The sequence below is a fragment of the Vanellus vanellus genome, assembly GCF_965231255.1.
Source record: "Vanellus vanellus genome assembly, chromosome: 3".
Classification (NCBI taxonomy): domain Eukaryota; kingdom Metazoa; phylum Chordata; class Aves; order Charadriiformes; family Charadriidae; genus Vanellus; species Vanellus vanellus.
The window spans coordinates 67,481,448-67,495,807 of NC_138907.1; the positions used below are offsets into that span (position 1 = coordinate 67,481,448).

The 14,360-nt window shown below is 40.5% G+C and overlaps 1 protein-coding gene across 1 annotated transcript in view; it reads left to right on the top strand.

Annotated features, from left to right (window-relative positions):
* Positions 1–14,360, top strand: part of EPB41L2 (erythrocyte membrane protein band 4.1 like 2) — a 125,764-nt gene that overhangs the window by 88,894 nt on the left and 22,510 nt on the right. Inside the window, exons 11-13 of the mRNA XM_082480852.1 lie at positions 5,684–5,856; positions 9,271–9,452; positions 13,826–13,888. Of these exons, the coding sequence (XP_082336978.1) occupies positions 5,684–5,856; positions 9,271–9,452; positions 13,826–13,888 (418 nt within the window). The remainder of the gene's footprint in view (positions 1–5,683; positions 5,857–9,270; positions 9,453–13,825; positions 13,889–14,360) is intronic.

Consider the following 14,360-nt stretch of genomic DNA (forward strand, 5'->3'; position numbering starts at 1 on the left):
TTTATAAAAATTTGTAATGACCTATATCAAAATTGACAACCAAAAGGCATAGGATTCACTTGTATCAGCTCAACCTTATAGGATTCCAGTTACATTTTCAAAAAGCAACAATCTCCTTTAAGAAATACAATCAGACTATGCATCTGCATTAATCTTTTGAGGTAAGCTTAGTCTGCAACTCTGGATCTTAACCAATGGCTATAGAAACCTGCTTATATTTCTGCTTTATGATGTTTTATTTGAAATTTTCATGATTGTTTCAGTGTCTCCCCAGAATGTCTTAAAATGGTAAAAGCATAGTCTTCAGTTGTTTAATGTAATTAAGCTTGTAATACAAAAAATCCATTCAAATGCCCTTAATCAGGAAGTAATTAGTTCTCTTGTTTTTTTCACATTAAAAGATTAAAAGTTTATCTCAGCAGGGTGGAAGATAAAAATGGCAGTTAATGCTGTAGCCTTGCCAAGACTGGAAAAGAACAGAAAGAACCTTGGAAAAACCCTCTTAGCTGTCTTCCTCTTAATGTATAATGCACTGTCTCTTGGAAATAATGTGCAAAAATAAATTGTCACAAAGATTGCAAAAAGCTGCTTTATAGAAGCAATGAAAGTGAAGCTCCAGATGCTTGAGATTTTATTGTATAAGTGCAGGCCTTAGTGCAGAAGGGTGGATTAGTCTGTCTTGAATTCTGTTTTCTTTAAAAATGTGTTGGAAAGGATTAGTATTCAGGTGCATGCATATGCATTTTAGGCATGCAGGATTGGATCCTTCTGGCTAGCACTCTGACAAAGCCATAAACATCCTCTCTTAGAAAAAATGGTAACCTTCTACCTAGCTCACTGTTCTTTTTGCTAAGTATCTGAAAATTCTTCAGTTTTGCTGAAATATCTTTAGAATGACTGTAAGTTTTCAGAACACCCACCACTGGATACTGTCTTAATGTATGTTGGATCGGATTCCACTGATGCAGATATTCCCTGTGCAAATGCTTCAAAAGAGTAGAACAAAGTCAGCATACTTTTAAGTCTTGCTTGCCCATCTGTGCCATCTTCAGTACAAAGGGTATAGTAGTTGCTGATTCTGCTTGAAAGAAGCTGATGTTTAGTGAGCTTCTCATTCTTTGCAGATCCTCAAATCGGAAAGCTCTATCTGTAATAGTCTGATGGTTTTATACAGGGGGAGAATAGGCCATGGAGACTGCCGTGCTGGGTGAGCATGTATTTATGGCATTACGTTGATCCAAGGAGCAACATCAAGGACCTTTCTAGAGAAGCTGAGACTGAAGAGTTACAGAATCACAGAATAGTCAGGGTTGGAAGGGACCTCTAAAGATCATCTAGTCCAACCCCCCTGCCAGAGCAGGGTCACCTACAACAGGTTGCACAGGACAGCATCCAGGCGGGTTTTGAACGTCTCCAGAGTGGGAGACTCCACAACCTCTCTGGGCAGCCTGATCCAGTGCTCCACTACCCTCAAAGTGAAGAAGTTCCTCCTCATGTTAAGATGGAACTTCCTATGTTTAAGCTTGTGCCCATTACCCCTCGTCCTATCAATGGGCACCACTGAAAAAAGACTCCTCCCATCCCTCTGGCATCCTCCCTTTAAGTATTTGAAAGCATTAATAAGATCCCCCCTCAGTCTTCTTTTCTCTAGACTAAAGAGACCCAACTTCCTCAGCCTTTCCTCATATAAAAGATGTTCTAATCCCCTAATCACCTTCGTAGCCCTTTGCTGGACCCTCTCCAGCAGATCCCTGTCTTTCTTGAACTGGGGAGCCCAGAACTGGACTCAGTACTCCAGATGCGGCCTCACCAGGGCAGAGTAGAGGGGGAGGATGACCTCCCTCGACCTGCTGGCCACGCTCTTTTTGATGCACCCCAGGATGCCATTGGCCCTCTTGGCCGCCAGGGCACATTGCTGGCTCGTGGTCATCCTGTTGTCCACCAGGACTCCCAGGTCCCTTTCCACAGAGCTGCTCTCCAGGAGGTCAGCCCCCAACCTGTACTGATGCATGGGGTTATTCCTCCCCAGATGCAGTACCCTACATTTACCCTTGTTGAATTTCATTAGGTTCCTCCCTGCCCAACTCTCCAGCCTGTCCAGGTCACGCTGTAAAGCAGCACAGCCTTCTGGTGTGTCAGCCACTCCTCCCAGTTTAGTGTCAGCAGCAAACTTGCTGATGGTACACTCTATCCCTTCATCCAGATCATTGATGAATATATTGAACAGTACTGGACCCAGTACTGACCCTTGAGGGACACCACTTGTTACTGACCTCCAACTAGACTCTGTACCACTAACCACAACCCTCTGAGCTCTATCTGTCAGCCAGTTCTCAATCCACCCCACTGTCCATTCATCTAGCCTGCACTTCCTGAGCTTGCATGTGAGGATGATGTGGGAGACAGTGTCGAAAGCCTTGCCAAAGTCAAGGTAGACAACATCCACTGCCCTCCCCTCATCCACCCATCTAGTCACTTCATCATAGAATGCTATCAGATTAGTCAGACACGACTTCCCCTTAGTGAATCCATGTTGACTACTTCTGATAACCTTCTTTTCATCTAGGTGCTTTAAGATGATACCCAGCACAAGCTGTTCCATCATCTTTCCAGGGATGGAGGTGAGGCTGACCAGCCTGTAGTTTCCCAGGTCATCCTTCTTGCCCTTTTTGAAGACTGGAGTGACATTAGCTATCCTCCAGTCCTCAGGCACCTCACCTGTTCTCCAGGACCTTTCAAAGATGATGGAGAGCGGCCCAGCAATGACTTCCCCCCAGCTCCCTCAGCACTCGAGGGTGCATCCCATCAGGCCCCATGGATTTGTGGATATCCAGTTTATCTAACTGATCTCTAACTTGCTCCTCGTCAACCAAAGGAAAGTCTTGCTCCCTCCAGACTTTCTCTGTTACCTGCAAAATCTGGGTTTCCTGAGGACTGGCCCGAACAGTGAAGACAGAAGCGAAGAATGCATTTAGCAACTCCGCCTTCTCTGCATCATCTGTCACCACGGCACCTGTCTCGTTCAATAGCAGGCCCACATTTTCCCTAGTTTTTTTGTCTCCTATATACTTAAAGAAACCCTTCCTGTTGGCCTTGACATCCCTCGCCAGGTTCAATTCCAAGGCTGCCTTGGCTTTCCTTGTTTCCTCCCTGCATACCCTGACAGCATTCTTGTATTCCTCCCAAGCAGTCAGCCCCTTCTTCCACCTATTGTAAACTCCCTTCTTCCACCTGAGCTTTTTCAGAAGGTCCCTGCTCAGCCATGCAGGTCTCCTTCTTCCCTTGCCTGATTTCTTTCTCTTTGGGATGCACTGATCCTGAGGTTGGAGGAAGTGACGCTTAAATAGCAGCCAGCTCTCTTGAGCCCCCTTACCCTCTAGAGCCCGCTCCCATGGGATTTCTCCAAGCAACTCCTTGAAACGATCAAAGTTAGCCCTCCTGAAGTTTAAGGTTTCAACTCTACTTGTCATTTTGTCTATACTACACTTAATCCTGAATTCTATCTTCTCATGATCACTCCACCAGTCCTTCTTTGTTTGTCAGTACCAGGTCCAGTAGAGCACCTTTCCTTGTAGGCTCCTCCACCACCTGAGTCAAAAAGTTGTCATGAATGCACTGGAGGAACCTCCTGGACTGTACATGCCAAGCTGTGTGGCCTTCCCAGCAGATATCGGGGTAGTTGAAGTCCCCCATGAGAATCAAGGCCTGTGATTGTGAGGTGATTTTCACCTGTCTGTAGAAGGCCTCATGAACTACCCCATCCTGATCAGGTGGCCTGTAATAGACACCCACAACAGTGTCTCTCATATTACCCTGCCCCTTGATCCTTACCCACAAGGTCTCAACTTGCTCTTCATCTGCTCCCAGGGAGAGCTCAATACATTCCAGTTGCTCTCTCACATAAAGAGCAACTCCACCACCTCGCCTCGCCAGCCTATCTTTCCTAAAGAGAACATAGCCCTCCATGACAGTGTTCCAGTCATGTGAGCCATCCCACCACGTCTCAGTAATTGCAATGAGATCATGGTCCTGTGACCGCACACAGATCTCTAACTCCTCCTGTTTGTTCCCCATGCTACACGTGTTGGTGTACAGGCATTTCAGAAAAGCCAATGAGTGTGTAGTTTTTGCCCTTGAGAAGTGGTGGGCCTTCTGATTCTCAAAAGTACTAGCACTCGGCCCCACAGTTGCTGAGCTACTATGCCCAGGCGCCTCTCTAGCAAGCCCAGTTACACGCCCATCCCCCTTCAAATCTAGTTTAAAGCTCTCCCAATAAGCCCTGCTAACTCTGCCCCAAGAACCATTTTCCCCCTGCGAGACAGGCTTTTCCCATCTGCTGCCAGCAGGCCTGGTGTTCTGTAGATCAGGCCATGATTGAAGAACCCAAAACCCTGTCTGTGGCACCAAGTTCGGAGCCAGTCATTGAGCTGCTGACTCTTCCTGTTAACCTCCTCATCATTCCCTGCAACAGGAGGGACAGAAGAAAACAAGACTTGGGCTCCTGATCCCTTAACTAGTCATCCCAGGGCCCTGAAATCCTTCTTTATTGCTCTTGGCATTCTTACTACATCATCACTTCCTATTTGAAACACTGTGTATCTTAATAAACCTAACCAGTGAATTATATCAAACATTAAAAAAAAAAAATCATTGATCCGGATCTAAAAAAGAAGTGCTTCTAAATTAAGTATTTTGAGACTGACTGCACTGTTAGCACTGATGACTGTTTATCCTATCGGCAAGGATGGCACTGGAACAAACTACCCTCAATGTTGAAGCTGATGGCTTAGATTTCAAAAACAAAGTACAAGCAATGAGGGTTAGATGAATAAGAGCTTGAAGATCTGATACTAAAGGAAATTCAGGGAGGTACAGAGGACCTGTCTCTTCAAATTCATGTGGTGTCAAAAACTGGTGGAACAAAGTAGAATCCCTCATAGCAAATTGTGCCACGTTGTTACTTAGACTTTCTGACATTAACACTTGAGTACAAACATACATACCCCACAGTAACAGCACTTGTAACCGAATCTCTTTTTCACACTTTTCACAATATGCTTTATTCTCCCCCCTCCTTATATCCAGCAAGCATCGACTTATACAAATCTATAAATGGCATTGTAAAGAAACTAGAGTCTGAATCTAGCTTGTTAAACCTGTTGCTGTTGGGTCACAATTCTGCAGCCATCTCAATCTTTTTTTGGCTTGATACTGCCTTCTGTGCAGCTTTGAGATGCCATTCCCTAACTTTGAGGAATAGCAGCTGCCATATTGGTACCTCAGAATATAGGAAAGACAGTGTAGGATGTATTGTTTCTACTGAAAGTAACATTCTAAGGAGAGAGATCTGAGAGTTATTCTACATGGACCTATAATGGCCTCAGCTTTCTAGGAAAAAATACCATTTAAGGAAGATAGCACAAAAAGATAAGGATCCCAGATGCTCAGTCATACTGTGGAAAATGTGATGGTTGTCAGCATGACTTCAATTCCAACTGCAAATAATAAAGAACATGCATTGTTTTAGAAGCTCCTCTGAGAGCTTATGGTAGAATCCTTTCTTGGAATGCACAAATCATGTGTGGTGAACTCAAGTTGAAACATAATAAGTAGCTTTAAAGTACCTCATTAAATATATAAAATAAAGTCTTTTTAACTGACTTTCCTCATATTTACTTTTTAGACTTGTATCACCAGAACAGCCTCCAAAAGCAAAGTTTCTAACTTTGGGATCAAAGTTCCGCTACAGTGGACGTACACAAGCACAGACACGACAGGCTAGCAACCTCATAGACAGACCAGCTCCATACTTTGAGCGCACTTCAAGCAAACGTGTTTCCAGGAGCCTTGATGGAGGTATGAATTTTGACTTACTTCTTCAGTGTAATGATTACATTATGTGTTGTCACTCAGATCTGACCAGTATTCAAAAATGTTAACGTTATGGATGGCCAGAATGTAAATGGACAAATTTATGAACTTCGATTTCTGATGGGTGATGTGAGGAGTAGCCACTTTGGTTACTTGTCAATTTTAGGTGACCTAAGCAGCAAGTTAAGTTACTGTCTATCGTCGTATGGCACTGCTGTGAATATATGGAGTATGCTATATTGGACAGACAGCATCTGTGTTCACTGCTTATACCTGTTTTATGGGATAGGCATGCACTATATGCTGTTGATTAGAATTATTTGGTCAGCAGCATCTTTTGGGCTCTGGGTTTGCTGGAGTACCTCTCTACACCAAACAGGAAAGGCAGAACAAGTTTTTTGCTTCTAGTTTTGTATTGTTTTATTCAGTATATTGTTATCCCAGTATATTTATTAGTTACTTCTGTGTTTAGTTAACAAGTATTATGTTGAGGTCGTTTGAATATCTAAAATTTGTGTCGTTAATGGTGTTTGGTCTCTTTGAGCAGAAATACTTTCTGGTTTCCTTTATTGGAAACGGGCATGCTTTCCAAAGGCAGGTGTAGTAGGAGTATGTGTGAGAGATGTAGAAGCATATGTTTTACTCTAAATCACTTCTGAAATAAATATAAGCTAGAAAAATTCTTCAGAAGTAATTGTGAAGCTTGACTTTTATTCTAATGAAGTTGTGTATGCCTGAATCTAAGTGAACTGTGACAGTGGTATGAATTTAGCTACAATTCAGCTGTTGACTCTACCATTTTCTCCAAAAATCTTTTACTTAGAAGACTTTTACTTCTACTACTTTTACTTTCACTTACTGTGCTTTTACTGAGCACACTGTGGCACTTGCTTGAGAAACCTACAAACTTTTACCTTCTGAGAACCTAAGCAAAAATAAGAGGCAAAAGTGCATGTGCTGGTAGCGTGCGATGAGTCCTTGTGACAACCAAAAGACTCATCACCACCTCAGTGTTACTGTCTGAGTTGGTTTTAGTTCCTGTGCTTCTTTTGGTTAGAAACAGTTGGATTTCTGCCCAACTCTTGGAGATTGTATCAGCAAGCGTTTCTGAGATCCCTTGTGCATCATCTGAAGAATACAGAGGTGTATGCATGTGTGTGCAGGCCATCACAGTCAAAATTTTGAGCGTGATGAAACATTGCTCTTGTTTTTCAGATTTTATCTCCTTAATCATCTTTGGTTTCATCTCAAATGAAACCAGGTATTCCTGCCAACATTTAAGGCATCTTGCTGGTGTTGCCCTCTGCAGGCTGTAATAGGTTTAAACTGTGTTCATGCAAAATCAACCTTAAATATTGTTTGTTCTTCAGGCAGTAGTCCAGATGTCGGTTTGTACTGTGAGTGTACACTTGAATCAAGAAATCCTGTAGAGCGTGAGCTTGCACTCTGCCTCTCCTTTGTGAGCAGCCTGTCCAGTGCCATTGTTCATCCCAAATACCTAGAGCTGCATATTCATCCTTGTAAGGGTTACTTCTGCTCCACTCCCACCTTGCCCTCACTAGAGGGACTGCAGCATGCTGGTGGAATGGTCTGAAAGGAACCTTATGAAATTCAACATAAATAAATGTGAAGTCCTGCATCTGAGGAGGAGTACACCAGTACATGCTGGGGGACCGACTGCACTGAAAGCAGCTTTGCAGAAAAAGATCTGGGGACTCCCGCTGGACAAGTTGAACATGAGTCAACAGTGTGCCCTTAGAGCAAAGAAGGCCAACTGTAGTATCCTGGGCTGTATTAGCAAGAGCATAGCCAGCACATTAGAAGAAATTATTCTTTTTCTCTGTTCAGTACTTTGTGAAGACTGTATCTGGAGTACTGTGTCCATCTTTGGGCTCCCCAGTATTACATAGGCATTGACATACTGCAGTGAGCCCAGTAAGGGTCACCAAGCTGGCCAGAGGGCTGGGGGCCCATGGTGTATGAGGAGAGGCTGAGGGAACTGTGGTTCTTCAGCTTCCAGAAGAGGAGGCTATAATGAAATATTGCTGTTTACAGCTACCTACAGGGAAGGTATAGAAAAGAGGGAGCCACGCTTTTCTCAGAGGATCCCAGTGATAAGGCAATGGGGAGTGCCTGCAAGTTGAGACACACCGAATATCAGTTAGAAATAAGATCATTTTGTTTGTTTTGTTTAGAAAGACCTTGGATATGTTCAACACTCAACTGGACAAGTCCCTGAGCAACCTGGTCTAATTGGATCTGCTCTGAGCAGGGGGTTTGACTAGCTGATCTCCAGATGTTCCTTCCAACCTAAATTATTCTGTGATTTGCCAAAAATTACTTGTGGAACTTGAGGGATGTATACCCAAGAAATGATCCATTGGCCACCCAGGAAGGGTTCACAAGCTTGAATTGTAGAACTTACTACTTAGGTCCTAAAAGCCTAACATCCCAAATCCCACAACTGCCATTAGCTGGCCTTGGCTTCTCAGTAGCTTAAGGGAGTCTCTGATGTGGAGCTGAGACTGTTTTCAAAAGAGGACATCCCTCAAAGGTACTCCAAAAAATGCCTCTCACTCTTAACTTTCTGCACCTTGGCTTTGTAAAGTCAAGGCATATGGAGGTATTACAGGAGATTGCTAAATTAATTGTTTGTATCAAAGTTGTGTTTATTAAAGCTGCTTAATTTAATGAATTCTCCTGTATTTCCTCACTACTATTTTGACTGAGCCAGTCATCTTAATTTAGAAAAAGCCATTCTGCTCATTAATCCTATTATGCTGAATCAAATTAGAGGAAAAAATAATTTAAGGTCTTTCACTCCCTTGTGCTTTGACTATATTCAAGTATACATATTCAGTATTTCCCCCTTCCATTTTTCGTAAACATACAGGGAGGAAAAGTCTTACTTTCACTGAGCTGTTGTTTCTGCAGTTTTGCTAAAGTTCCAGAGTAAAAATACTGAGACAGTTATGTGCATAGCTATTTCTATAGTGCATTAAAACAGCCCTCTCAAAATACTGAATTTCCACAAAGTACTCTTTCTCTCTTTTGTAAGGGTGATTTACACAGTCGCAAGAACAGTTCTTTCAATTTGTCTTCCAAGACTAATCAGAAAGTTGATAATTAAATACCTACCTGATACTGTGAATTTTTTTTTTTCCCCTTCCATAGTAAGTGCACATTATATGACAAGGGTATATTGTTGTTCATATAAATGCAATTGTAGAATCATAGAATTTTTGTACAGCCAAGAAGATGGAAAAATATGGTATTACTCAGTAAGTAGCCTGTATTGCTCATTGTCGACATCACCATGAAATCATTTTGTTAAGAAGTCTTAAAAACAAAATGTTCCAACTTAGCCCAATTAACCAAAATTATTTTGTTCTTTAATAGCTCCCACGGGTATCTCAGACCAAAGTCTGCTAAAAGACTTCCCTACTGCTGGAAGGCAGGCTGCTGGAGATAAAATCATTGACATTGAAGCTGCTGGCCAGGCCAAGTTAAAAGAAGGTGGTAGAGAAGAAGATGGAAGCCCAGTCAAAACTCCGCAATTAGAATTGACTCAGGATGGAAAGGTATGGCTGACTTTCACAGCAAAATTATTTGCTCATGTGGTGTCCATGTGTGGTTATTTAGTGCCTATCACTTCTGAGCATCATACAGAACACCGTGTTAAAATACTAATGGAAAATTCTCTAGGTCTTTCTGTAGGTTTAACTTAATCTAAGTGTATGTAAGCAAAAGAGAATACAAACTTCTGAATGGCATTCACTTAGGGTTTCTTTTATTGCTATAAATGTAATCTGAATTCTCAGTAAGCTTGCATGAGTTCTTGAAACAAATGTTTCAAAGACTAATGTTTTATTCATTTCCTTTGTTTAGACTTTAAAAAAAAATTGTTAGTATATCCACAGTTGTGTACATTCTACAAGGTTGGGTATATTATGACTGTGTTTAATTACCATAGGTAACAATATTGTTTTAGTAGCCATTGCAGAATTATGTCATCCTTTAAAAACTTGCATGTTGGCTAAGGCACAGATTTCTGTGAAAAGTTGAGTACTTTGATCTGTTCCTGTTGCAAATGACCATTTACTTGTCTTGTTTGTTTGAGCTACTGGGGGAATAGGTCAAAAAAATAAATTTAGATCTTGTATGATTTGAAGTAAAAATTTTCCTTCCAAAGTGTCAGCTAAAATCTGCTGTTCTTCTCTCTTGGAGACTATTTCTTTTTCTGGCAATTCTCCAGAACTTTCTTTCATATTCAAAGCGTAATTTTGTTTTCAAACATTTTTGCAAGTTAGCTACCCATTTGATTCCTAGGAGGACTGCTGAGTTGCTCTGTGCGGTTCACATGCTTCCACTGCATTCAAGTGTAAGAAGGGAACAAATACCAACAGTTGCATTCTTTTTGTTTGCTGGCAAGTTGAAATAATTTTGAATTACCCTATGAAAAAGGCACACAGAGATTGTTTATGGGAGAAAAATGGTAAAATAAATTCCTATGTTTTGACTTCGGACTTGGTAAAATGGTGATACTCCCTTGTTTTCAAGGTGGCAGTATCTTTCTATGTTTAAATCAAAAGAAATAAAAACCCCACTATTTTGGGAAATTGTTTCAGGAAGCTGTTCAGTAAGGTTTTGTTACTCATGCCAATTCTGTGAACAGCTTGCTTTCCCCCCTAGCACAGATACTTTTCCTTTCTGGCTCTCTTTAAGTCTTAGACGAAATGGTTATAAACCCAAGAATCAAAGTGCCAGCTTGTCTTTCGTGTACTGCGCTGTCCCCTGACCTTTCTGCCAAAGCTTTGAATGTCTGTCCGCTTCTGTCTGTTGTAACTGACTATTACAGTTCAAAAGTGCACAGTTCTTTACAGCCTGAGAACAAAACATTAGTAATGGGTTCCTTTCATAATCCACAGAAGTAAACAAGTTGGCTGCTTGTAAAACACAAGGGGATTTCTATTTTTAGTTGGCTTTTCTATTGCATTAGTAGAGCTATCCCAGTTTCTAAGTAAAAATTTTCACTAACTAATAATTTCTTTTTTTTCCCTCTTCTTGTGCCTTCAAACTTGCATTTTGTTGTGCTTTCATTTTCCACTGTGCACCAAATTTTTTTCTTCAGCTCACTCACGTACACGCATCATCATTACCCATCCATTCTGTGTCATTGCATCTCACAAACCGGCCACCTGTCCCTGAGATGGACACGCTTTCAGATATTTCGGAGGAAGATCCCTTTATTGAGCCCCTCCTTACCATCCCAGGCATCTCAGAGGTCAATTCCATGAAAGAAACACTAGATGATAATAAAAACCAAATAGCTTTACCAAATAACATCTTTGAATCTATGAGACACCTAGCTAGTCAAGGCTCCTCTGCTGTGGAGGGAAAAATCCATACAAATGACTACAAAAGCACTGAGTTGTGTGTCTCATTCAGCTTCATCAGATGCTTTTCTTTTAGTTTCCGCTCGCTGCTTGATGAGGATGGTTATATTACTTTTCCTAGCCTTCCTGATGTTTGCATCTCTTTCCTCCCACCTGGCCTTCAGCACTATATTCCTATTACCTCTCCTTCCTTCATCCCCTCTTTTCTCCTTATCTTCGTGCTGCTTCTGTCTGCTTTCCAGTCTATTCCTTTTTCACTCACATTTTCCCTTCCTCTCGCTCTGTCCCTCTGCTACCTGGAGCCTAAGGTGACTTCCTTTAGTGCTTCTAATGACAATGACCTGAATGACAAAGCAGAGGAAGAGGAGGTGTGTAATTTTCTTGCTTAAATGTTGACACTTGCACATAGCTCTTATGCTTATGCTCCCAGAGGCTTGCTCAGTTTTGCACACTTCCTAGTATAGGGATAAATCTAAGTACATGCCTGTATATACATAAAAACTCACACACACGTGTATATCTGTATCTTTCTAATTTCTCACTTCTGAAAAAATGCCATTGTGGGATTTTAGTCAATAGATAGCTGGTGGTTTTTCTGCCTGAATTCCTACAGCATGCATAATTTCATTAGATTCTACAGATACTGAGCTGCAGGTAGAGTTGCTTTGTAATTCAAAATGTTTACGAGCATATAAATCTGAATACTGAAAGTGCTGTGTAATAATAGATACGTTATCACTTGATACTATTTGCAAGTTGTGCTACTTGCACTATCAGTTTGTGTTAAAATGCATGTCTCCTGCAGGCATTGACTGGAATGTACCTCTCCAAAGTTCTGTTTAGATCTGAAAAGTGAAATTCCTAAAAGCTGAATTCAGAACACTGTGAATGCTTTAAAATCAGCTTTTTTGTTATTCCATATTTTGGCTGTTTCTGCTCTACAAGGATGTGTGCAAAGTTGAGTCTGTCCAAGGCACTTTTTATTTTTTAAGGGCTTTTATTAATCTCTAGGAGCAGTTAAGGTGGAGACTGATTTTGTTCATTACCTGGGATTGCAGGTTGTATCAGATTTTAATCACTAGAGTCTGAACTTTCTGTGAAATACACAGTTAAAATTGATGTACAGAAGCCTCAGTCACGCTAATGCATTGCTCTCATCATCTGGAGTGGTTGACAAAATGCCTCCTTTCCTTGCATCTGCTGTGCATGTTGCAGCAATACTACTAGAAAACGGTGGTTTATTTTGCTCTTCAAAGGAATATTACAAATATTACAGAATCAAAAAGGGGGAGGGCCTGTTCGATGGTACATTTAACAAAGTTTCTTAAACTGATTAAACCAATACAATATATATTTAAAACATGCTAAATACAACATGATATCATTAAAAACACCAATCTAAGTTTAAAATAATGAAAGACCATGACTTTCTCCATTTTTTGGTAACCTAATTCAATCCATCATTTGTAACATAAATTTGCAGGAAATAGAACTCCAGATAAGCGAGAAATGAATAAAAAGGCAATTATGTACCATGTGATCTGTGCATTCACCCAGAATCCAAAATGTAATGTTATGTGCAATAAGTAAACCCCTCTTCAAATTTATGTACTTGCACAACATTGACTTCTAAATGCAACTTTTCCTAAGATTAGCAGTTGATATTTATACCTGTGGAAAGACTAGGAAGCGATTTGCTTTTTAAAGAATGGTGTTCCTTAAGGCATTCAGAATACTTGTAGGTAAGATATGAAGATTAGCTGCCATTTCCAACAGAGTGCATTGCAGTTTTAGGAAGAATATATTCATCTTAACGGGGGAATGGTATGCAAATAACTCATTCCAAGACAGCAACATTCTTAAAATAAATAAGACAGTTTGCAAATACCATTTTTAGGTGTTCAACTTGAATCCTAGACTCTCTCACCAAAAGAACTCATGCATTAGATTCCATTTTACCATCAACTTGTTGCAGAGTTTAAGGTGCTTACCACAGAAATTTTGCATATCATTTTTTTGTCTTTACCCATTCTTAAATTTCCATCTGGGAAAACACGGAAAAGTACAGCAAGAAAAGGACATAGTGTGAAACTTCCATTTTTCATGCCACTTATGCCAAATATTACTTCAGTCATTCTACAACAATGTAGGTGAAGGAAGACCAAAGTCGCTTAATAATTTCAACAACATCTGGGGCCGAAACAGTAAAGGTCTGTAAATATAGCACGCTTTGCAGCATTTACAAAGAGATGAAGCTTCTATGTTACTCTGTAAGCGTATGTTAACCACTCCTTTTCTTGATAATTTGCTACGTGCTCACATAGGTGGAATCTGAAGAGGAGGAAGAACAGCAGAAGGTGCATGGTTGTTTTTTTACAATTAAATCTGACTGTAGCTGCCTGCCTTGTTAGCACCCTAAATTTTCTGTGGATGTAATCCAAGTAGTGCCTTTTCACTTTACCATTTTGTTTCCTTTATTTAACTTTTTATTTATTTGCTTGTACATTTTATGTTTGTTTTTTTTTTTTTTTTTGTGTGTGTGTGGCTTAATTTCACAGAGCAATTCCTTGAGAGTAGACGGGGAAAATATTTATGTCAGACATAGCAATTTAATGTTGGAGGTTTGTATATAATAAAAGAAACACTTTCCCTTCTCACGGGCTGCCAGGCTGCATGGGATGGGAGGTCACTTGCAGGCTGTTATGGACACAATGCATGAAGTGCATGGGGGGAAAAACAGCTTGAAAATGTTGCATGTTATCATTCTAGTTTCTGAGTTTAAATTAAAAAAAAAAAAAAAAAAAAAAACCAAAAAAAAACCCAAACAGGCAACCACCAAAAAAATCCAAACCAACCAGCCAAAAAAACCCCTCAGCTTGAATGTTGAATGTACATTTTGTATATTTTTACTAGATTTTTTCAGGTGACAACTGGGAATAATAGCCCTATTTAGATAAAGCAAACACATGGGTCCAATTCATAATCATAAATGGGACTTTTATACATTGCTCCTCAATGTGGGCATCTTCTGTTGAGCAGGGTTTCTAGTTTTTATCAGTTTAATCAACCTTTATCCAAATACATTATCTGAAT